The 24,053-nt window shown below is 41.1% G+C and overlaps 1 protein-coding gene across 1 annotated transcript in view; it reads right to left on the bottom strand.

The window, feature by feature from the left end:
- The window catches only part of BATF (basic leucine zipper ATF-like transcription factor), a 44,964-nt gene continuing 20,911 nt past the window's right edge, over positions 1–24,053 (bottom strand). The window contains exon 3 of the mRNA XM_036736170.1: positions 1–1,478. Coding sequence (XP_036592065.1) covers positions 1,269–1,478 — 210 coding nt within the window. The 3' untranslated portion in view covers positions 1–1,268. The remainder of the gene's footprint in view (positions 1,479–24,053) is intronic.

Genomic DNA, 24,053 nt, shown 5'->3' with positions numbered 1-24,053 from the left:
CAACAGAAACTTTAAAATTAAAAGTTGTAACCAATCCAAAGTATAATGGAGAGATGTCTAATGGGTTCTCAGAGGGCTGCAGTATTTCCAGTGAGGACCTATGTACCATATGGACAAAAAGTGATATAAGAGGTAATATCCAGGAGATGTGTAATTCACAAATTACATATAGAAAGTGAGAGACCACAGATTGACAGCCTCAGTGTTGTTGTGACAGCCATGAAATAATAACACATTTGGTAGATTCACTATGGAAGACTTATGGGGAAATACAGACAAGACTTATGGACAGGTTGTGATCTGAATGGATAGAGGGAATGCTCACATCAGTGAGATCCCAGACTAGTTCAAATAACATGCACATACATAGGCAAAAATATAATCTATGGATGGTATGTGGGTCATCTCAAAAGTCTTAATGCAGTTTGGGGACTCTGCAGCTTAACACTTTTGCGCTAAGATTTGTGAGATACCCTGCATATTAAATGTATATTATATATTTGTGTATAGTGTGTGACACAAAGGCGTGTGGCATTTTTTCAGTCAATATAAGGTATGTTTGCTTCTTTCTAGATTTGTGTACTGCTTACAAGAACACAATGGCCCCTCTGGGGTCCAATCCCAAAGGTTGGGAACCACTAGAAAGGCTACATTAATATTTCATTCAGGAATCCCTGATTGAGACATGGCTATTTCAGTCAACAAACATTATTTAAGCAGCTACTATTCGCACTAGATGCTGTTGGGGATACAATAACTGAAGTGAAATAGTTCTTGCCCTCATGGAACTTATACGGTCTGTTTGAGAAGAAACTTTGTGTTAAGAAAGTTAAAGGTGGAAAGTGGAGGGAGAAGTCATCCTTTTTGAAGTTTACTTCTTTTAATTTTTATTTAGAAAAAATAAATCTCTTTGTGCGCTTTTGTCTCTGTTGGTCTCCAGATCCAGTATTATATTTCTCATTGGTCATACATTCAGTTGGAAGGTACGGATATACACTGTGTGTTGGGCACACAATGCAAAGAGTTCTGGCATTCCACGCCTATAGCCATCAGTCATTCGGGTCTTCTGTACCCCATTCTCCACCTCCTTCTTTCTAGAGAGAAGAGAGAATCCAGCAGGAGATGGATGAGGCTACTGTTGCGAAAACAGTTTATATTCTCTTCATCAGAACTTTGTGTCTGCTGTGAGCTGTCCCACTAAAAATCCTAGGGAGGAATCCCTGTGAGAGAATGCTGGAGTCTCTAATGCTCTTCCCATGGTGGTAGGATCAGGGCTGGAATCGTGGGGAACTGACGTGGGACTGGTGGAAGGCATGGGCACCATAGACCACCTCAGGGGGTGGTGAGGATGTGGTGGCCAAGATGGAGCACAGTGGTTCATGGCTGCTCAGCACTGAGGTGAAATACTTCATTTCCTCCGTCAACTGCTTGATCTCCTTGCGGAGAGCTGCATTTTGTTTCTCCAGATCTTCACTCTCCTGTGGGTTGAGAGGCCAGGATATAAAGTTAACACATTAGTGTGCAGTGGGAGGCAGGAAGATAATGGAGAAGTCAGGTGATAATTGGGGCAGGGGAGCCAAATTAGAAATTCATATGCATACCCAGAGTCTGTGTCATATAATGGAAAAAAGCATTGGGCTTGGAGTTGGGTTGAAATCCTAGCTCAGACACTTAATAGCCATGTTTAACATCTGTATTATAGGGATAGTAATACTGGCACGATGTACAGCACAGAATTACTGTGAGCAAAATGTGCTGTAAACCCTTCTGGAAAAAGGATGTTGAATTATGCCCTAAGAGTTATTCAACTGCCCCTTGACCCAGCAATAGTACTACTAGGTCTGTCTCCCAAGATGATTAGGGAAAAAGGAAAACAACCTCTATGTTCTAAAATGTTTATAGCAGCTCTCTTTGTGGAGGCAAAGAACTGGAAATTGTGGAATGACCGTCAATTGGGGGATGGCTGAACAAGTGGTGGTATATAATTGTGATGGAATACTACTGTGCTGTGAGAAATGATGAGCTCAATGAGCTTAGAAAAACATGGATAGACTTGCATGAAATAATGAAGAGCGAAATGGGCAGAACCAAGAGAACATTGTATACAGTAACAGCAATATTGTTTAAAGAATGACTTTGAATGGCTAAGTCATTCTGACTATCATAAACACCCAAATTAACTACAAAGGACATATTAAAGAAGATGCTTCACAGAAAACTGATGAATAGAAGCATGCATAAAATGATCTATAAATATGAACTATTTGTCTGTGTGTGTGTGGATCTCCCCCTTTCCACTCCCTCCCTCTCTCTCCCTCACCCTCTCTCTGTCTAGTGTGTGTGTGTGTGTGTGTGTGTGTGTGTGTGTGTGTGTGCATGCAGTTTTGGCATCTAGTGGGTGAACCAAGATGACTGGCAAAATGCAAACACACCTGAATGTTTAGTGAGAATGAATACTGTTTCTTTCCATTCTCTATGGCATTTCAGTAGAATTCAGGAGGCAGACCATTGAGCCTGGAGTAGAAGGACCTGGGCCTCAGTTACTCAACAGTAAAATGATTTATTCTGAACAGACACTGTGTGTCTGTGTGTGTATGTCTGTGTGTCTACGTCTGTGTCTGTGTGTGTTTGTCTGTGTGTGTGTTTGTGTGTCTCTGTGTGTGGTGTGCCAAGTGGCTCAGTGGATAGAGTTTGGTATATATCTTCTATGCATGTAATTATTTTCATGATATCTCTCTTATTAGAATGTGAGCTCCTTGAGGGCAGGGACCATTTTTTTCCCTCTTCCTTTGTATCTTTAGCACTTAGCACAATGCCTGACATATAGCAAGCAATGAATAAATGCTCATTGTCTGACACAGCAGGTGCTCGTTGATTGATTGATGGATTATCTGACTCCCTTCTAGCTTCAAATATGTGATACTGCGCACCTTTTTTTTCCCCACTTGGTTCTCCTTCCCTTCTATTTGGGTTCAGACTAATAAAGTCCTCTGATCAGGGACTATGCTTAATTTCCTGTTCTGTCTAAATAGTGACGTACTTCCATTCCCTGTGAATGCTAACTGTTTAAAAGAAATCATCGTCATTTGCATCAATTATAACTCATTGAGAATTAGTATTTAATTAATAGTAGTAATAACAGCTAACATTTCTATATCACTCACGATGTACCAAGCACTGTGCTAACAACTTTATGATCATTGAGTCCTGCCAATAACCTTGGAATGGTAGGAGCTATTATTATCACCATTTTACAGATGAGGAAACTGAGGCAAATGGAGAGCAGGTGACTTGCCCAGGGTCACACAACTAGTTCCTGAAGCTGGATTTGAATTCAGGCTTTCCTGATTCCAGGCCCAGCACTCTCTCTAATGTATCACTTAGCTGCTTGAAAGTATTTCAGAAACAAGTAATTATATGAAAAGCAGTTAATTCTCATGGAGCGCAGGAGCACATTTTCAATACGATTGGGGGAGCTACTATGCTTATACAGTTTTTTTTTTAAAAAAGTAAAAAAAAATAAATAATAAATTAATTAATTAATTTTTAAAAATTTAAAATTAAAAAAAAAAAGGTCTATAATTTCTCTCTAACATCCATGCTAACAGTGAGATGGAAGAGCTGCCTGACTTTTGGGGGAGTGATGAACCTATAATTTCACTGGTATGGGGACCACTTAGGTGAGAACACCTACTTTATCAATGCAGATTGGTACACATTTTGAAATTTTACAGACTTAAAAAGTTTCATCAAAGCACTGAGAGATTGCCCAGGATCACACAAGCCAGTATGTGTCAGAGGCAAGCTTTGAACCCAGGTTTTCCTGGTTCAAGGCTGGCTCCCTACCTCCTACCTGCTACTATGCAATACTGTCTTTTCTGCATAGGATTATAGAATCTCAGAATTTATTAGGTCCAGTGTTTTCCTGAAGCAAAATTATGTGCACATCTTGGACAACTGACCCTTATTACCCCTCCTCCCACCAGCCTATATTTGAAAACCTTCAACAAAAAAAACGATCTCACTTCTTGACCATAATAAAAACTGATAGTCAGCATTTATTAAGCACCTGCTGTGTGCCCTGCACTGTGCTAAGTGCTTCCATAAAGCATAAGTTCCCTCATCTGATCTCTACAACTTTGTGAGGTAGATAGAGCAGATGCTATTACCCCATTTTGCATGTGGCAAATGATGCTCAGACAGGTCAGGTGACTTGCTCACAATCATACATCTAACACAGTGCAGAACTGGAAGGCAAACACAAGTACTCTCTTTTTTTTTTTGAGGGGGGAAGGCAGGGGGGAAGGCAGGGCAATTGGGGTTAAGTGACTTGCCCAAGGTCACACAGCTAGTAAGTGTGTCAAGTGTCTGAGGCCGAATTTGAACTCAGGTCCTCCTGACTCCAGGGCTGGTGCTCTACTCACTGCGCCACCTAGCTGCCCCCCAAAACAAGTACTCTCATTCCAAATCCAGCCGTCTTTGGACACCACCAGCATCCCATTCCCTTTTCGAATAGTTCTAATTATCAGAAAGTCCTTGCTTACAGCAAAACTAAAATTACCTCCTTTTAATTCTCATTCATGAGTTCTCATTTGCTCTTCAGGGGCTAAGTAAACTGAGTCTAATCCTTCTTCCATTTGTCAAGCCTTCAGATACATGGAGGCTTCTATCAGAACCCCAGTGAGGCTTCTCTGGTCCAGGCCAAACATCTGCAGATCCTTCATTTAATCCTTGTATCACACTGTTCATAGTCCCTCCACTGTCCTGATTACCATCTTCTGGAGCAGAGGGTTCTTAACCTTTCTGGAGTCATGGACCCTTTGGGCAGGCTGGTGAAACCTAGGGACCTCTTGTCAGAATAATGCTTTAATGCACGAAACACATAGTATCACAAAGTTTTATATATATAATATATATATGTATGTATATATATATATACACATATATATTATCACAGTTATGTTGAAATACAGTGATCAAAATATTCTCAAAATGAGGCAGCTAGGTGGTACAGTGAGTAGAGCACTGGCCCTCGAGTCAGGAGGATTCGAGTTCAAATCCATCCTCAGACTCTTGACACTTACTAGCTGTGTGACCTTGGGCAAGTCGTTTAACCCCAATTGCCTTGCCTTCCCTCCTCCAAAAAAAAATTTTTAGAAACAAGTACATGTACCCCAGGTTAAGAACTCCTACTTTAGATATGCTCCAGCTTGCAAATATCCTTCCTAATTGGGTCCCAGAATTGAACATACATACACACACATATGCATGTATGTGGATATATGTATGTATATGTGTGCATATACACACATACATAGACATAAACATACATGTTGCTGTTGTCGTCACTTTTGTTCAATTGTTTCAGTTGTATCTGACTCGTTATGACCCCATTTGAGGTTTTCTTGGCAAAGATACTGGAGTGGTTTGCCATTTCCTTCTCCAGCTCATGTTACAGAGGAGGAAACTTCACGGGTACCCATGATCCCATCTGACACAGTTGTGTATGAGTTCTATGTTTTCCCCACCTCCCAACTCCCCATCTCCCACCTCAGCCTGTAAACCCTTTGAAAAGATAGTCTGTTGTATTTGTATAACCAGGGTCTACCATAGTTCTTGTAAATAGTAGGCATTAATAAATTGTTTGTTGAACTAAATCAGATGTTGCTTGGGTCAACATTAAATGAATTTGTATTCTTTGGCAACTAAGTGGCTCAGTGGATAGAATGCTGAGCCTGGAGTCAGGATGATCTTTCAGAGTTCAAATCCAGCCTCAGATACTTACTAGCAGTGTGACCCTGGGCAAGTCACTTAACCCTGTTTGCCTTGATTTCCTCATCTGTTAAATGAGCTAGAGAAGGAAGTGGCAAACCACTCCAGTATCGTTGCCAAGAAAACCCCAAATGGGGTCACAAACAGTCAGACATGACCAAAACTAATCAACCACTTCTTTGAACATCTATCAACTGGTAACTATCCAGTGGTAACTGGGCATTGGTGAGTCAGAAGTCTTTTGAGGTTGGCTGGTAGAAGACAGCCTAGCATTTTAAAATTGCCATAGATAATCCCCAAACAGAAGAGTCTACAAACCAGTTCTGTCATTTGCACAATTCTGACTGTGTCCACGGCAAAAAAACTGACCCAAAGTTTGTCTTTTCCTATAGCACCAGTAGACCCTCCAAGGACTATTATTTTGACCAATAAATTAGTAGTACCAAGGCTGTGGAATCCACTTCAATATACATCATTGAGTTTTATTGTTTCTCACCCACCAATAGCCCCCTGCCATACTAGTTAATCAACAAGCACTTGTTAAGTTCTTACTATGTGCCAGGTACCAGGCTAAGCCCTGGGAACACAAAGACAAGAGCGAAACCAACCCTGCCCTCAAAGAACTTATATTCTAATGGAAAAGACTACATGCATACATTAAATAGATGCATAATAAATACAAAATGTTCACAACAGAAGGGCTGCTAGGTGGTGCAGTGGATAAAGCAAGGAGCTTGCTGTCAGGAAGACTCATCTCTGAGTTCAAATCCAGACTTAGACACTTACTAGCTATGTGACAAGTTGTGAGGCAAGGCACTTAATGCTGCTTGCCTCAGTTTCCTCATTTGTAAAATGAGCTGCAGAAGGAAATGGCAAACAATTCCAGTTTCTTTGCCAAGAAAATCCCAAATGGGGTCACGAAGAGTCAGAGGCAACTTAAACAACTCAACAACAACAAAACCCAACAGAAAGAAAAAAGGAGGGCTGTGGTAGTGGTGACTAGGGAGGGGGATCAGGAAATGCTTCATGAAGAAAGTGGCATTTGAACTGAGTCTTGAAGGAAGTCAGTGATTCCAATGGGAGCTAGGAATGAGTGCATTATAGGGACAGAGGATGGCTAGTACAAAGACACAGAGACGGGGTGTATTCAAGGAACAGTGAGGAGACTGGATCACAAAGGGAAGGGAGGGGAGTAATGAAGAGGACTAGAAAGGTAGGGAGGGATCAGGTTGAGAAAAACTTTAAATACCAGAGGAGTTTATGGTTGATCCTCAAAGCAACAGAGAGCCATGGGAGTTTGCTGAGCAGGGAGCTGATGTTATCAGACCAGCACTTTAAGAAAATGACTGGCTGCTGGTTGCTGTGTGGAGGATGGACTGGACAGGGGAGAGGTTTGAGGCAGAGAGACCAAATAAGAGACTATTCCAATCTTTTCAGGAAAGAGGTGATAAAGGCCTGAAAGAGAGTGGTGGCTGTGAAAGCAGAGAGGAGGGAATGTATTTGGGAGATATTGTGGTGGCAGAATCAGCAACCAATTGTATATGTGGGGTGAGTGAGAGAGCAGTAGAGGACAACCCCAAGGTTTCAATTCTGGGTGACTGAGAGGATGGTGAGGCCCCTGATAGTAACGGGGAAATTTGGAAGAGAGATGGGGGGGGAGGGGGGCGGCGGAGAGCGCATGTGAGGAGTTATATTTTGGAAGTGTTACGTTTGAGACATTTCTGGCATATCGAGTTTGAAATGCCTACCCAGGCAGTTGGTGATGCAGGTTTGGTGCTCAGGAGACAGACTACAGCTGGATACATAGGTATGGGAGTCATCTGCATGGAGATGGTAATTGAATTCACAGGATCTTGTGAAATCACCAAGGAAGATAGTAAACAATGGAGTGCCCAAGGGAGAACCTTGTGATACACACTGAGTCAGGAAATATGACATAGATAATTAATAAATAAAGAAATAAAGAAAGAAAGAAAGAAATAAAGAAAGAAAGAAAGAAAGAAAGAAAGAAAGAAAGAAAGAAAGAAAGAAAGGAAGGGAGGAAGGAAGAGAGAAAGAAAGAAAGAGAAAGAGAGAGAAAGGAAGAAAGAAAGAAGGAAGGAAGGAGGAAGGAAGAAAAAGAAAGAAAGAAAGAAAGAAAGAAAGAAAGAAAGAAAGAAAGAAAGGAGGAAAGAAGGAAAGAAAGAAAGGAGGAAAGAAGGAAAGAAAGAAAGAGAAAGGAAGGAAAGAAGGAAGGAAGAAAAGAAAAAAGAAAGCAAGAAAGGAAGGAAGGAAGAAGAAAGGAAGAAAGGAAGGAAGGAAGATAAAGATAGATATATAAATAGATATATGTGTGTGTTTATATATAAACTTGAGTATATGTATGTATGTGTATATATGTATTTATATAGATATATGTATATATGTATGTATCTGTACAAAAAATAGTAGCAATGACTGACTGAGAAGGAGTGGTCCAATAGGTAGGAGGAAAACCAGTGGAGAGCAGAGTCATGAAAACCCACAGAGGAGAGAACATCCAAGAGAGGGTGGTCAACAGTGTCAAGGGCTGCAGAGAGGTAAAAGAGAATTGGAACAGAGAAGATTGCGCAACTAAAAGATCATTGGTGGGGAAAGCTAGATGGCACAGAGCACTGGGTCTGGTGTCAAGAGGACATGAGTTCAAATCCTGCCTCAGATACTTACTAGCTTTGTGGCCTTGGGCAAGTCACTTAACCCTAACTGCCTCCAAAAAGAAAAGAAAAAAAAAACATTAATGACTTTTGAAAGAGCTGTTTTAGTTGAGTGATGAACCAGATTAGAGGAAGTTTAAGATGAGAGTGTGAGGAGAGGAAGTGAAGGCACCAAACCTAGATGGCTTTTCCAAGGATTTGCCTGAGAAAAGAAGAGACACAGTATGGTATTGATATAGGATGATATTTAGCAGGGATGGTGGGATCTTAGGAGAGTTTTTTAAGGATGGGGAAAGCCTATCCATGTTTGTAGGCGATAGGGAAGGAACTAGAATATAGGGAAAGATTGAAGATTAGGAAGAAGGAGGAGATAATAGAGAGGGGCAATCTGCTAAAGAATCTTAGAAGAAATGGGATAAAGAGTAAAAGAATTTTTTAAAAGATTTTAAGCAACTGTGTTGGGCTTGGCAAAGAGAAAGCCCAGCTCTTTAACAGCCTGGGGGGAGAGAAAAAATGTGAAGGATAATGCAAAAGTTCTGTAAGATGACAACAAAGGTGGTGGTGAAGAGGAGGAGAAAAGGAGTTAATCACTGAATAGCCCAAACTCGTTTGTTTTGTTAAGAGACAAGAGGCAAGGCACTCTGCTGAGGAGATAGGAGAAGAAGATATTGTCAGAGGTTTAATGAGAGAAGAGAAAGTTTAGAACAGCTTCTCTACAGGATAGTGACATAACAAATTAGGGAAGAGTAGAAAAAATTCTCGTGCTGTAGTGAGGGCCCATTCGATATTAGATAAGATGATTTTGTGGTGCAACCAATCATTGTGGTGGCAAGACTTCCACCACCAGAAATGCTCAACAGCACCCGAGTAGAATCAAAGGAGGTAGAGGCTGAGAGGAAGAGCCATTTGGGATTTAGAGACAGTTGACTGGTGACCGGACAAGGGAACAAGGGAACCAAGGTACATTAGAGTAGAGTTGAACCAATTCACTAAGGGATTGAGATCCAGAAGGGAAGGGAGCATAGCCAGAGGAAGGGTGATGGCCTGGCAAAAGAAAATGAGGTAGATGGATTGCAGATCACAACTGGTATGAAGAATAGCATTGAGAGGAGAAAGGCATGGAGAGAAATGGAATGAGAGGAGATTATTCAGGTAAAAGAATTGTTAAGTTCTTGATTAAGGAAGTGGAACCCTTTAAGATGAAGGCAACATCTTGGGGGTAGCTGAGGTGGAGTGGAAGAATAGGTCATAGGAGCTGGGTAGGTTGAGGAATTAAGAAGTGAGGTTATTTGAAGGAATATCAATACATATGTTTTGAGTCCCCTAGTATGAGGCAAAAATTGGGGAGAAAATGAATACTACTAGCCAGGCACTGAAGTGAGAAAGGAAGACTAATGTATTGTAGGTTGGTAGATAACAGCTGCCAGGATCATTGGATCAAAGGATCATAAATATGGAAAAGGATGATGATACAGGGAGACTCTGAAAATAACCAATGGGAACGAGGATGAGTATTCTGACTCCCGGTCTGGGATCAGAGAGTCAAGATGCAACCAGTACTGGAAAGGAAGGCCTGGAACAGCAGTGGGGAACCTGTGGCCTCCAGGCACCAGATTCCCTGCCCTTGGCCTGGGGCGATCCAGGTAGAGAAAGAAGATGGAAGGCGTGTGAGAAAAAGAAGTCTAAAATGAAGAGACATTACGATGGACATAGCCAGCTATTTCTCAGATACTTGGCCACTTGTCACAGCCAATCAATTAATCAATAAGCATTTATCAAGCAAGTACTATTTGCCAGATATTGGTGACACAAAGACGAAAATTAAGGGCTCCTTGCCCTCAAGTATCCTACAGGGAGAGACAAAATACACATAAAAAGTGTAATGGGGGCAGCTAGGTAGAATAGAGCTTTGGGCTTGGAATCAGGAAGAGACTCATCTTACTGAGTTCAAATTCTGCCTCAGACATTTATTAGCTGTGTAACCCTGGGCAAGTCACTTCACCCTGTTTGCCTCAGTTTCCTCATCTGTAAAATGAGCTGGAGAAGGAAATGGCAAACCACCCCAGTATCTTTGCCAAGAAAACCCCCAAATGGGGTCACAAAGAGTCAGATATGACTGAACAATCAGGGGCTCAAGTCCGGTCATATAAGACTCTCCTGATTGGTGAAAATTAATTGCTCATCAACTCTGCCAGGCTCCTGCTTACGTAAGCACATAACAAATAGAAGGTAATTGGGCGGGGGAGGCACTAGCAGCTGGGGAGATTAGGAGATGGCATTTGAGTTCACGTTTCATGGAAATTAAGGATTCTAAGAGGCAGAAGTGAGAAGTGAGAAGTGTGCACATTCTGGGCACGGGGGACAGACCGTGCAAAAGAGCCAGAGAGGGCAGGGTAGGACGGGATAGGTTAAAGAAATGTCATGAGTGTGGAAGAATCAGCCTAAATTCATTCACACTCCTGGAAAATCTACCAGAATGCAGTATTGAGGACGGATGAGGTCAGTAAGACTGACTTTCTAAGGGACGCATAGTGAGCTGTCTATTTACCCAAATATTTCTGAGTTAGGGCATCCCCACTTTACCGAAAGCCTTATAAAAGATAAACAGGACACTGGACTGGGGGTTGTTTGTGAGAAGGGAACCGGGGACCCGGAGTCACGGCCTTCCCCTTCCTCTAGCCCTTTTCCTCGCCCCCTCTGAGAGTTTCCACCAGTGGCAACATTTACTGTAAATTCTATGCACTGAAGGCCCTGGGCAAACCCCTGAGACTGATGGGAGGGGCCTTGAGGTGGGAGGGCAGCTTGGGGAAGAACATGGCAGCTCTGACAATCTCTCAGTCACTGGGGGCTGGCCCAGCTTTCGGGAAGTGACACTAAGTCCATCCTCTCTGGGGTTCCAAGCTCCAATATTAACCCTTTCCCAAGTCTCACCAGTAAACAGGTTGCTTGGCCATACACAGCCCTAGGGGTGGGGTGGGGAGCCCAGTAACCGACGGTTTTTAACCAGAAAACCACCTGTGACAGGAAATCTGTCATTACCTTGGAAATGGAAGACTTGCTGCTTCCTGCTGGGGGCCCCAGAGAAACCAACCCCACCAGCCTGCCATGACCAAGACTCAGGGCCAGCAGCCAGACGGGCATTTAAAAGAGAAAGAGGTTAGACTTCACATTAAAAGGGAAATGACATAACCCAGAAAGCCCTTACCCCCACCATCACCGTTCTTACCACTTGGGACGTTTCTCCCAGACCTCAGGTGTCCAGGCCAGGCTTACCCACGGCTATAGTGCCCTCACCCCTCATTCCTTGTATTGTCCCTTCAAGGCTCCCTGTCCCAACTCCCACCACTGCCAGAAGCCATTCAGAGGAGCTGTTTAAGACAACTATGAAGTAACTCCATTCCATATCCAATCTGAATAGAGATCAGAGTTCAGGAAACAGAAGAGAACGGCGCTGTGTACGCTTCTTACACACGGATCAAATTCCTTACCATGTTCTAATGATTTATGGAACCCTGGGAGCAAGGCCTCAAGTTTCTCTGTCTTTGTAACTACCTGTGGTCCCAGCACACAGCTGTGCAAAGAACAGAAGGTGCAAATTAAAGGGAGATCAATTTGGAGTCAAGTGACCATTCACTTGTCTGCAGGCTTTTAGGTTGGTCCAGATCAGGAGCGGGGAAGCCGCACCCTCAAGACCCCGGGAGATAACTTTCGAAGTCCCTTCTAGCTATGCTGATAATGACATTGTTGGCAACCAGGTGGCACAGTGGACAGAGGGCTGGGCCTGCAGTGAGGGAGACCCGAGGTCAAATTCGGCCTCGGACACTTACTAGCTGCGTGACCCTGGACAAGTCACTTAACCTCTGTCTGCCTTGGAAACGGTTAGATAGTTCAGTGGATTGAGTGCTAGGCCTAGAATCAGGGAGCCCCTGAGTTCAAATTCAGTCTCCGATACTAGCTATATGACCCTGGGCAAGTCACTTAACTTCTGTCTGCCTCAGTTTTCTCAGCTGTAAAATAGGGATGATAACAGCATCCACCTCCCAAGGATATTGTGAGGATCAAATGAGATAATGTTTGTAAAAAGGATTTAACACAGTGCCCACCACATAGCAGGCACTATATAAAATGCTTGTCCCTTTCCCTCTTACGCAATTCTATGAGGCAGCTGTTACTAGTTCCCTTTTATCGCTCAGAAATTAATGACCTATGCTAGAATTCCCTCCTTCCCCCTCTCCTCAAATCACTGTGGGTTAGTGTGGGGCCCTGTGGCCCTCTCCCCCACCGTCTGTTTGTTTCATCAGTTTAGGGAAATTGGGATGCAAGGGTCTCCTTTTACCAAGGAAGGGTGAAGACTTTTCTAACAATTTGTATTCTTGGAGAGTTTCCAGGGTATCCCAGCATCAAATGACTTGCCCAGGGTCATAGTGATGTGTAGCCACTGATATGTAGGAGAATTAGAGCAAAAGGACAGGCCATCCTGACCTGGTAGCCAGCCCTCTCATATGCTTCCTGGACTTAAAAGTGTAAGTGTGAGACTTAAAAAATTTTTGATGCTGAAAGGAAGGAGACCAGCAGAGTAGTATAGTGGGGGAACAAAAAAAACAACGTTGAATCTGGGATCAGAGGACCTGAGTTCAAATCCTAGAGCTACCACTTATTACCTATGTGACCTTATGTGAATCACCTAATCACTCTAGGCCTCAGTTTCCTTATCTGTAAGCTGGTTGGGGTGGGGGACAGCTAGGTGGAAGTCCCTTCTAGCTATTCTGATAACGACATTGTTGGCAAGCAGGTGGCACAGTGGATAGAGGGCTGGGCCTGAAATCAGGAAGACCTGAGTTCAAATTTGGCCTTAGACACTTACTAGCTATGTGACCTGGGCAAGTCACTTAATCTCTGTCTGCCTTGGAGGCAGTTAAGTGGCTCAGTGGAGAGATTCCTGGGCCTGGAGTCAGGAAGACTCATCTTCCTAAGTTCAAATCTGGCTTCAGACAATAGCTGTGTGACCCTGGGCAGGTCATTTAACCCTGTTGGCCTCAGTTTCCTCATCTGTAAAATGAGCTGGAATAGGAAATGGCAAACCACTCCAGTATCTTTGCCAAGAAAATTCCAAATGGGGTCATGGAGAGTCAGACATGACTGAAGAGAACTCAACAACAACAAAAATTGATGGAGGTTGAACTGGATGACCTCTAAGCTAGGGTAAGTTTAAGGATCTTAAATATATTCATGAGTATCTGGCAGATGTGAGTTCTGTATCAATCAAGTGGTTTGGTGATGCTATGAAAGGAGCTAGGAAGAAACTGAAGAGCTTTTAGAGACTCTCCAGGTTTTGATGTGAGTGTGAAGATGAAGAAATGAAGTCATAGGCAGTCCCTGGAGTTTCTTGTTCCTGGAACATAGTAAGCACTATATAAATATTAGCTATCATTATAGTTGTGAAAAATCAGGTTCGTAGATCTAGAGTTGGAAGGATCTTAGAGGTCAGCTAGTCCAGCTATCTTCTTTTACAGTTGAGGACTCTTAGTGAGGTGACTTGCCCAAGGTCACACAGGTAGTAAATGATAGCATTGGAAACTCCTAAGCCACTGTGCTTTTCCACTATGCCTCGCTTCCGAGTATTTGAGTTGTGTCTTGAAGGGTTGATGGGAATTGGGCAGATGAATCTAGAGGGAAAGGGCATTCTAGATAGCGGAAATATCACCAACAGAGAAGCAGAACTACAGGGTGTGTTCAGCTAAAATAGATAATTTCCTATTCCCCAGAATATAGGAGGAAATATGATTTGGAAGGTAGATTGGAGTCCAATCATGGAAAGCCTTAAATGCTCCCTGAAAGAATTTGTATTCATTCAGTGAGTACATGGAAGACTTTTAAAAGAAAGAAGCAACAAGTCCAAGATCATTGATTCTGATGTTTAGTGGGTCTACATTCATGTCACGAATGAGAAACTAGATATGTAGAGTCTCATTTTGTTGAGCATTCAATTGTAACACAACTGCCTCCCCCAAGAGTCTAGGCTGCTTACTGATCATTGGGGATACAAATGCCACAGTTAATGACCAAACCGACTGAGCAGCACTGATGCCCCAGGAGAAAAGTGGAGCTTTGGTTTGGATATTTCCCCCTTGATAAGAAATTCTCTCTATATGCTGTTAACCCTTCCACATCGTGACTTTCCCCACTGTGGTTTCAATATATCGCAGGTCGGCATAAGAAATTAAATGGGAGGAATTTTGCAGAAGCCTCAGACAGCACATGAAGGCCTGCAGATGACACAGGAAAAGTTTAGAAACCCAGAAATTCATAAAACATATTATAGTAGCTGCATAACATGAACACATTTTATCTTTCAATACCACAATAATTCAGATTTCTTCTCTGGTACAAAGGGAGGACCAAAAAATTCGATGTGGCTTTTCCAGATTGTGGGGGTGCCATGCCCCTAACCTCCATGATGTGGAAGGGACAACTGTAGTCTCCTACTCAAGAATGATGTTCATCTGTAGGCAAATACCTTTTCATTTGCAGAGAATTGCTCCAGTTCCATGGTATAATTAAACCGAGTTAAGATTAAATAGAGGCCAAGTATCCATGAGAAACTAAGCACAAGAGAAATGATAAATGTGGGAATGAACCAGGTATGGTGGATAGAGCATAGAGCTAGAGGTCAGGAGGCTCCCAGATTGGACACTGTAATTTTCCCTCATTGGGTGGCAGTTTCCTCTGAAAATCTTTAAGATTCCTCTCCATCCTAAAAAGTTCCAGGGCTCCCTATACAAGATTTGAGGATTAGCTCAAAGCCACACAATATTTGATAATTATTTTCATGGGATGCCTGACTCCTGACATCTTTTGTTCTCATCTCTTATTTTTTTCCCCCTCACACAAACATAAGGGTCAGTTAACATAATTTCATGCGCATGATGAGGGGTGGGATGTTACCTAATGCCACTCCTACCGACAGCTATAAGGAACTTGGGACTATGGGAACAAAATAGGGAATTCCCACCAATGAAGAGAGTATAGTAGGGGTCATTCAAGGAATTCCTGAGTTATGGGGAAATTCCTCCATCAACTCCACCATCAGGGGAGCCAGCATTGCCTAGTCCCATCGTAATTTAGTTAACCCCTCACTCTCTGGGAGCTCAGCCTTTCTTCTTCCTCCCTTTGCCTTAGATCACCACTTGGATTTTTTCTAATCCCAGGTGTAAATAAACTGAAAGCACCCTCTCATAAAGATGTGAATTAAATCATTTATCCAAGAAGCTCCATCTTGTCTCACCACATATTTGACTAAAGGAAGGAGGAAAATACACTTCATATCTACAACTTCAATAAACAATTTATTCAAAGCCCAATATGTATACAATACTCTGCAAGGCACCAAGCAGAGACACAATGTTTAAACATGGCACCATCTAGGCTCTCAGAATACTCATAGTCTAGTAGGGGGATAAGGCACACAAAGTTATAATATATAATTGAAATATAAAGGATTATGGAAGTGGAATGGACTGCCTGGGAGTGGGGGGGGGAAGGAAAAGTGGGAGAAATAGTAAAGAGTATTCTCCCCCTCACCAGAGGTCAGCAGAGGCCGGATGACCGCGAGTTAGCATAACCATAGAGGAACATCTTATTCAGGTATGGACTTAGTGGCCTGTAAGATGCCTTTCTGATCTGAGATTTTGTGATTCTGACATTGAGTGCCCCAAAGTGGTATGAATCAAAGGCCATGGAAATTGAAAAGGTGGTGAAGAATGCCTCCTCATTGGGCAGAATCAGTTCTTTGGACTCCATAGCGTTTAACTTGAGCTTTGAGGACAGATGGGTGGCATTTCAACAGATGGGCTTTGGGATGGGAATGGGGTGACAAAATGGTATGAATAAAGGCATAAGTGGGATGTGTCCAGAGAACAGTTAGGAATCTGGTTTGCCTGGAGCATTACACGTATAGAGGGGATTGATGAAATCAGAACAAAATCTTTCTTATTTCCCCAACTCTACGTTCACCTTCCCAGACACCTAAAAGTAGCGGCTCACACAACACATAAATTTGATAAGCCGTATCTCTCTTCATGTTGTCACAGGCTCATTGAATAAGAAGCCTAGAGTGTTGCAATAGCTTCCTAACTGGACTCTCTGCCTCACATTTCTTCCCACTCTAATTCATCTTCAGCCCTTAAGTGGATAATGATGATCCTCTACTCAGCCAGCTAAATGATTTTTTTAAAAAATCTGACCATGTCACTCCCTCACTCAACAAATTCAGTGGCTCCCTATTACCTGTAGGACCAACTACAAACACTCTTGTCTCTTCTCTCTTTCTTCTTAACCCCTTACAATCTGGCTTCTGACCTTATCATTCCACTGGAACTGCTCTCTCCAAAGTTATTAATAATCTCTTAGTTTGGCAATTAAAGTCCTTCATAACCCAGCTTCAATCTACCTTTCATTCCTACTTTGTTCGTTCCTCTTCTCAAATTTTATATTCCAGGCAAACTAGATTTCTTGTTATCCTTCACACATGACACTCCATTTCCCATCTCCACACACAGATTGTCCCCCTTGCCTAGAATGCACTCTTCACTTACTTCAATCTCTACATATCTCTAGTTTTCCTTCAAAACTCGGCTTAAGCCCCACTTTCTTGCGGTCTGTTCTGATTCTCGCAGCTGCTAAGACGTCTCCCTAAATATCTTGATGTGTGTATGTGTGTGTGTGTGTGTGTGTGTGTGTGTACTATATCTTGTGTTGATGTCTGTGTATGCATATATGTATGTGTGTATATATGCAGATAAGTGTATATACACACATATATACATATATGGATATATTACATACTATACATACTTATATAGCCCCTTTACTGAAAGGGTTGAGTACAGCTGAAGGAGACGCTTCTAGGATGGGGCAGAAATCATATTCTGCTCCAAGAACTATGAGGCTATTTGGGTCTGTAATTATCCCTGGAAAAGATAGTGTCCTAAAGGGGAGGAAATTGAACATAAGAGTGCATAAGAGTCTCGTAAAAATGAATGCTAAAAATTGTCTTCACATATAATTGGGGGGAAAATACTATTTGAAAAGTTTTTAAAAGTGCATGAGAGATTAGAGGGATGGTCAAGGGCCTTAGGGTACACTGCCGTAGCAATGATTAATGCCATGTCTCCTCCATTTTGAAGAAATCTTCACTTGATCCTTTCACCCTTATGCCCTTTGTCAGTCAATTTCTCAAATGGCCATCTATGAGAGGGGCTTCCACTTTTCTCTCTCTTTCTTTCTTCTTAGCCTCTTACAATCTGGCTTCTGATATTATCATTCCACCAAAACTACTCTCTCTCCAAAATCACTAGTAATCTCTTAGCTGCCAAATCCAATGGCCTTTTCACAGTTCTCATTCTCTTTGACCTCTAAGCAGCCTTTGACACTGTTGATCGCCCTCTTCTTCTTGATACTCTCTTCTTGCTAGGTTTTCAGGGCACCACTCCCTGCTGGTTCTCCTCCTACCTATCTGACTATTACTTCTCTGTCTCCTTTGCTGAGTCCTCATCCAGGGCATGCCTCCCAACCATAGGTATCCTCAGGGTTCTGACCTGGGTCCTTTTCTCTTTTCCCTCTCTACTGTATCACTTGGAGATCTCATCAGCTGTATTTAATTACCATCCCCATGTTATAATTTTTAAATCTCCATATCCTGACCCAAACTCCCTGCTGACCTCCAATCACACATCTCAAATTAGATTTCTAGTAGCTATCTTAAACCCTTCCACATCACCGGGGTTAGGGGCATGGTGCCCCCCAAAATCTGGAAAATCTGCGTGAAAATTTTTGGACCTCCCTTTGTACCAAAGAAGTCTGAATTTTTTATTTTTCTTTTATGGGATGCTTATGGTATGCACCTTATGGTAAAATTTGGTTATACTTATGGTAATAAAAGATAAAATATGTTGATATTACATAATATATAATAATATATTTTATAATAAATTATATATTTTGTACATTTCTGAGTTTCTAAGCTCTTTCTGTGTCGTCTGCTGATTTTCACATATTGTCTACAGCTTCTACAAAACTCCCTCAAAATTCCCATTTAATTTCTTGTGCTAATATATTGAAACTACAATCGGGAAAGTCAAGGTAATGTGGAAGAGATAACGGAATGTCTAAAACAGAACTCATTATCTTTCCTGCTTAACCCTTCTCCCTCCTACATCCTCTATTACTGTACAGGGCAACATCATCCTTCCGGTCCCTCAGACTCACAACCTAGGAGTCATCCTGGACTCTACTATCTCTCACCTGCCATATCCAATCTGTTGCCAAAGTCTGTTGATTTCACCTTTGCAATGTCTCTTAAATAACTCCGCTTCTTTCCTCTGACACTGCCACCACTCTGGTCCAGAGCCTCATCACCTCATGCCTGGATTATTGTAACAGCCTGCTGGTAGGTCTGCCCCCCTCAAATCTCTCTGTATTCCAATCTACCCTCCATTTAACCACTAAAACGATTTTCCCAAAATGCTGGTTGGATCATATCACACTCCTACTCAGTAAACTCTATTGCCTCTGTATCACCTCCAGGATTAAATATAAAATGCTTTGTTTGGCATTCAATGTCCTTTATAACCTGTCCATCTTCTGCCTTGCTGGTCTTCTTACTCCCCAACACGCAGGTTTGGATTCAGTGACATTGGCCTCTTGGCTGTTCCAAGAACAACACACTCCCTCTCTCAGCTCCAGGCATTTTCTCTGGCTATCCGCCATGCCTGGAATACCCTCTTTTCTCTGCTCCAACTACTGACGGGACTAGCTTCTTTTAAGATCTAACTAAAATTCCATCTTTTACTGGACGCTTACCCCAACTCCACTTGATTCTAGTGCCTTCCCTCGGCTAATTACTTAGCTTGCTTTGTTTCTCTCGTTAGATGGCAAGCTCCTTGTGAGAGTAGGGACTGTCTTTTGCTCCTTTGTATATCCCTGGTGCTTAGTAAGTGGAACATAGTTTATAGGAATGTTGATTGATTGAATAAGAGAGACTGACTGAAGCCAAATAGTGTATATGGAGGCAAAAGGGTGGCTGAGACCCCTGATACCGCCTGTAATCATGAGTGGCTGTAGAGGGTCACACACATGCCGGACTTGTGTCTCACTGCACCAGACACACAGGAAGCCCTTAACAGATACTTTATTGATCAACCCCCTCCCAAGCTGTGGTTATTGCTACAGTAGGGAGTGAGATGATGACAAAGTCTAGCCCTGAAGTGTGCAGGGCCACCTGAGGCAATGCAGGAAAACTAGAACTGCTTTTGTTTGACAACAATGACCCTCCTCCTCTCCCCTCTCCCCTCAGGGACAACCTGTATCTTTTCCAAAGCTTATCTCTATCTCTTGAAAATCTATTTTGCATTCTTGTATACCCAATTTCTTTTTTTCTTTGTTTGTTTGTTTTGGAAGAAATGAGGTTAAGTGACTCGCCTAGAGTCTCAAAGCTATAAGTGTCTAAGGTCACATTTGAACTCAGGTCCTCCTGACTTCAAGTCTGGTGCTTTTTCCAACCCCTACCTAGTTTCTTTTTTTAAAAAATGCAATATAGAGGGCAGCTAAGTGGTAGAGTAGATAAAGCAAGTGATTAGAATCCAGGAAGACTCAGCTCCCTGAGTTCAAATCCAGTCTCAAACACTTACTCGCTGTGTGACCCTGGACAAATCACTTTACCTTGTTTGCCTCAGTTCCCTCATCTGTAAAATGAGCTGGAGAGGGAAATGGCAAACCACTCCAGTATCTCTGTCAAGAGTCAGACACAACTGAAAATGACTGAACAACAACAACAAACGTTTCTAAAAGCCTATATTAAGATAAAACTGTGCTTAAGCTAATTTATTACTAGTTTGGATCTATTTTTCCTATTCAATAAACTCTAGTAGCTATATCAAATATAAAATCCTCTTTTTGACTTTTAAAGCCCTTTAAAACCTGGCCCCTTCCTAGCTTTCTATCTTTACTTCCCTCCAAGAAGGGAGATTCAGTGACACAGGACTTGTAGCTATTTCTCAAAAAAGATATTCTATCTCCTGCCAGAGAAGTGATGGAACTAAGAGACAGAATGAGATAGGCATTTCTGGATGTGGCTGATGGTGAAATTTATTTAAGTGGACTATGTATATTTGTTATATGGGTTTCATTTTTCATTTTATGTAATTGTTCAGTGAAGGGGGACAGCATGAGGGAGAAATAATAAATGCTTGTATTAATTAACTTTTTAAAACAACAAAAAAACCCTTAATAATTGATCTATCTAGGCAATATCCCTGATTTATCCTTGTTCTGAAGCATAAGCCACCCAAGTAGTACATAGCAGGAATGCGTCTCAAACCAAGGTCTTTTGTCCAAATTCAATGATGTTTCCACTGGTGGGTGGTGGGTGGGGGAACAACTGTCTCCCATGACCTAAAGACAGAATCTTTCTGAGTCTCCCAATTCTCCATGAGCACATTAACATAATGTCATGGGAATAAAGAATTATGCTTTTGATCAAACACCTCATATCTCTAAAAAAATTTCAGTCTACAAAGGCCAAGGACTAGGGTCCTCTAGTACACGTCATTTCAAGTCTCAGGCCATAGTGATAATAGTTCAACCTTGACTTCAAGGTCAGAAGTCTCAAGGCTATTACAAAGTGCTCCTTGGGTCCTTGAGGTATGATTTTAATGGACGCACACCAGAAGGTTTATCCATAATAGGGCATTTGAAAAAAATTGAGCAAATAATTATAGCAAAAGATTTTTTAAAAAAATCTTTGGAGTGTTTACTTAGGTTTAAACGATGATAAATAAGTTTAAATACTTAAGTTTAAATAAATAAGTTTACTTAAGTTTAAATCAAATTTCTTGGCTGGGTTAGAATAACTGTGTAAATCCTAGAGTGGTATCTTCACAATTTAACCCCAACCATTCCACTGAGTCCAGCTGATGGATTTCAAACAACCTATCAGATAATATATTTGCTAAAAATAAGCAGATTTTTTTCTTGTCTTTTTTAAAAGTGGAAGGATGACATGTCAAAATCATTCCATTTCTAAAAGTGCACATGGGAGGCTGCAAAATAATGGTATCTGTTGGGGAGGGGGGAGAAAAGAAGAAATTTATTATATATGTGAATGGAATAGCAAGTTGTATATAATAGATTTTCAATTTCATGTACAATCATTTTCTTTTATTATACTATGTTATAGAAATGCTTGTTTTATCCCATAAATTAAAAATTAAATTATTTTAAAATAAGCTGCCTCTCTTCATAGCTGAGTTAAACTATTTTTAATTTTAAAAAGATAAGTAAAACAAAAATAGCATTTTCACCATTGACTAGTAAGCTGTAAGAGATACCACAAAATATTATTTTTTTTAAAAAAAGAATTCATCTCAGATGCATGACATAACATAATAGAGAGCCGGTCATGAAGACCCACATTCAATTTCTGTTTCAGATATATACTGGAAGTGTGACCCATGGCCGATGACTTACCTTTCAGAGCTCTGGACCACTTTCTAAGACTATAAGTTGTAAAATAGTTGCGTGAGTACAAAAAGCTTCCTCACCGAGTTGCCTACATCAAAGATATCAGAGATCTCAACAACAGCCAAAGTTCACCCCGGGATGAGCTAAAAGTATACTACTACATGTGAAGAAACGACTGCTTAGGCAAATTAAGTATGAAAAAGATGAAAAAGATTTCAGGGGACAAGTTTGATTCAATTAAGAAATCCAATCATTTAAGTACTTAAACTATTCGATTAAAAATGCATTTGATTAAAAAACCGTTAATGGGCTCATTAATATGAGTCATCTATTTTTTAAAAGGAGACTTGGGTTTGTTAGGTGATCTTTTACAGTAGGGCTGTCCAACCTTAGGTCTTTATTGGAACAACAGACAATATATTTTGATTTGCCATTTTAGTGAGAGCTCAGTGGTAGCTCGCTTTGTTTACTAAAGCATTAATGTAAATTTCTACGCTTGTAGGCAGGCTGCATAAATGCACTGAAGTTCCTCATTTTAGACAGCTCTGTTTTACGGAATGATTTCAAGTGATTATTCATAAACATTAGAACTGAAAAAGACCTTAGAGATTATTTAAGTAGAATCTAAGTCCTTAGGGGTAAGGGTTATCTGATTTTTTTCTACTCTGTAACCCCAGGGCTTATAAATAAATGCCTGTTGAATTGAATCACTAGTCCAATGCCCTAATTTTATAGATAGGGTAACTGAGGACCAGAGAAGTTGTGTAAAGCCCAAAGTCATTTATCTACGTAAGCCAGAAGTGGGTGGGACAAAAATCTAGGTTTTGGCTCAGTGACTAGAAAGCAATGAAGCTATTTTTAAAAATAGTTTCTAATCCAGATTTTACATTAATTTATGCTCTCTTTCCCCTGTAATCATCCTAAATTAATAAGAGTTAACTGAATTTTATGTGAAGGCAGAAAATCATCAGTTGTTCAGTTGTTCAGTCGAGCCTGACTCTATGTGACCCCATGTACTTTTGTCCATGGAGTTTTCTTAGCAAAAATTCTGGAGTAGTTTGCCATTTCCTTCTCTGGTGGGTTCTTCCTTTATTGATGAGGAACTGAGGCAAATAAGAGTTAAGGATCTTGCCTAGGGTCTCGCAGCTAGTAAATGTCTGAGGTTGGATTTGAACTCACATCTTCCTTACTGTAAGTGAAGTGCTCCATCCACTGTACCACCTAGCTGCCCCAGGTCATGAGGAGAGAAGGGTTTTATAGATAATCAGGAAGAGACTATAGATATACACTTACAGAATGTCCCCAAAATCTTAGTCCAGTTTTAAGATTTAACAGTTTAAAATTAGACTTTAATCATTTAGCCATGCACTAAGACTTTTGGGACATTGTATATGAATTGTCATATATTTCAATATTCTTCCTAATTTAAAAAAAAAGGAAAAAAAGATTCTTCCTAATTTTGTGGAAAAAATAAAGATAAAAGGTAAGCTAATCCTTTTTTATATTAGCCAAAAACTAGAGGCTCTCTGTCCTGGATGAGGCATTACATAAAATTCCCACTACTAGAGGCCTGAGTTCAATTTTGGAGGATCAGGTATATGGTTCTCCATTGAATTAAAAAAAAAAAAACAAAAGCGCTAAACTTATGAGGAAGAAAGGATTTTAGAAAAGGAAATTTACAAGGAAGCAAAGATGGACAGCTCTCAGCACAATGCATAATATTTATTATATAGGCTTTCTCGGAATGGAAATTAATTGCTGTACATTTTGAATCCTTATTATATTCTATTTGCCAAACACTATGGGAAAAGCTGGAGATACAAAGATAAGCAAAACAAAAACAAAACTCCACCAAACAACCACAGTCCCTGCCTTCAATATATTTGAATCCTTACATTCTACTGTGCACGTGGCAATGCTTTTTTTTCTGTTCTTATTTTGTATTTGTTTTAATATTTAAGTTTATAATATGTTTCTTTTTCTTGTTGTATATTCAAGTTCTAGTATTTAAGTCTAAAATTTAAAAAAAAACCTAAAACAACAAAAACATATCACCACTTTGATGCTGTACTCTGTGTCCTGGGTCTGGAG

The sequence above is a fragment of the Trichosurus vulpecula genome, chromosome 8, assembly GCF_011100635.1.
Source record: "Trichosurus vulpecula isolate mTriVul1 chromosome 8, mTriVul1.pri, whole genome shotgun sequence".
In the NCBI taxonomy this organism is placed as follows: domain Eukaryota; kingdom Metazoa; phylum Chordata; class Mammalia; order Diprotodontia; family Phalangeridae; genus Trichosurus; species Trichosurus vulpecula.
This window is presented reverse-complemented; position numbering and strand designations above follow the sequence as displayed.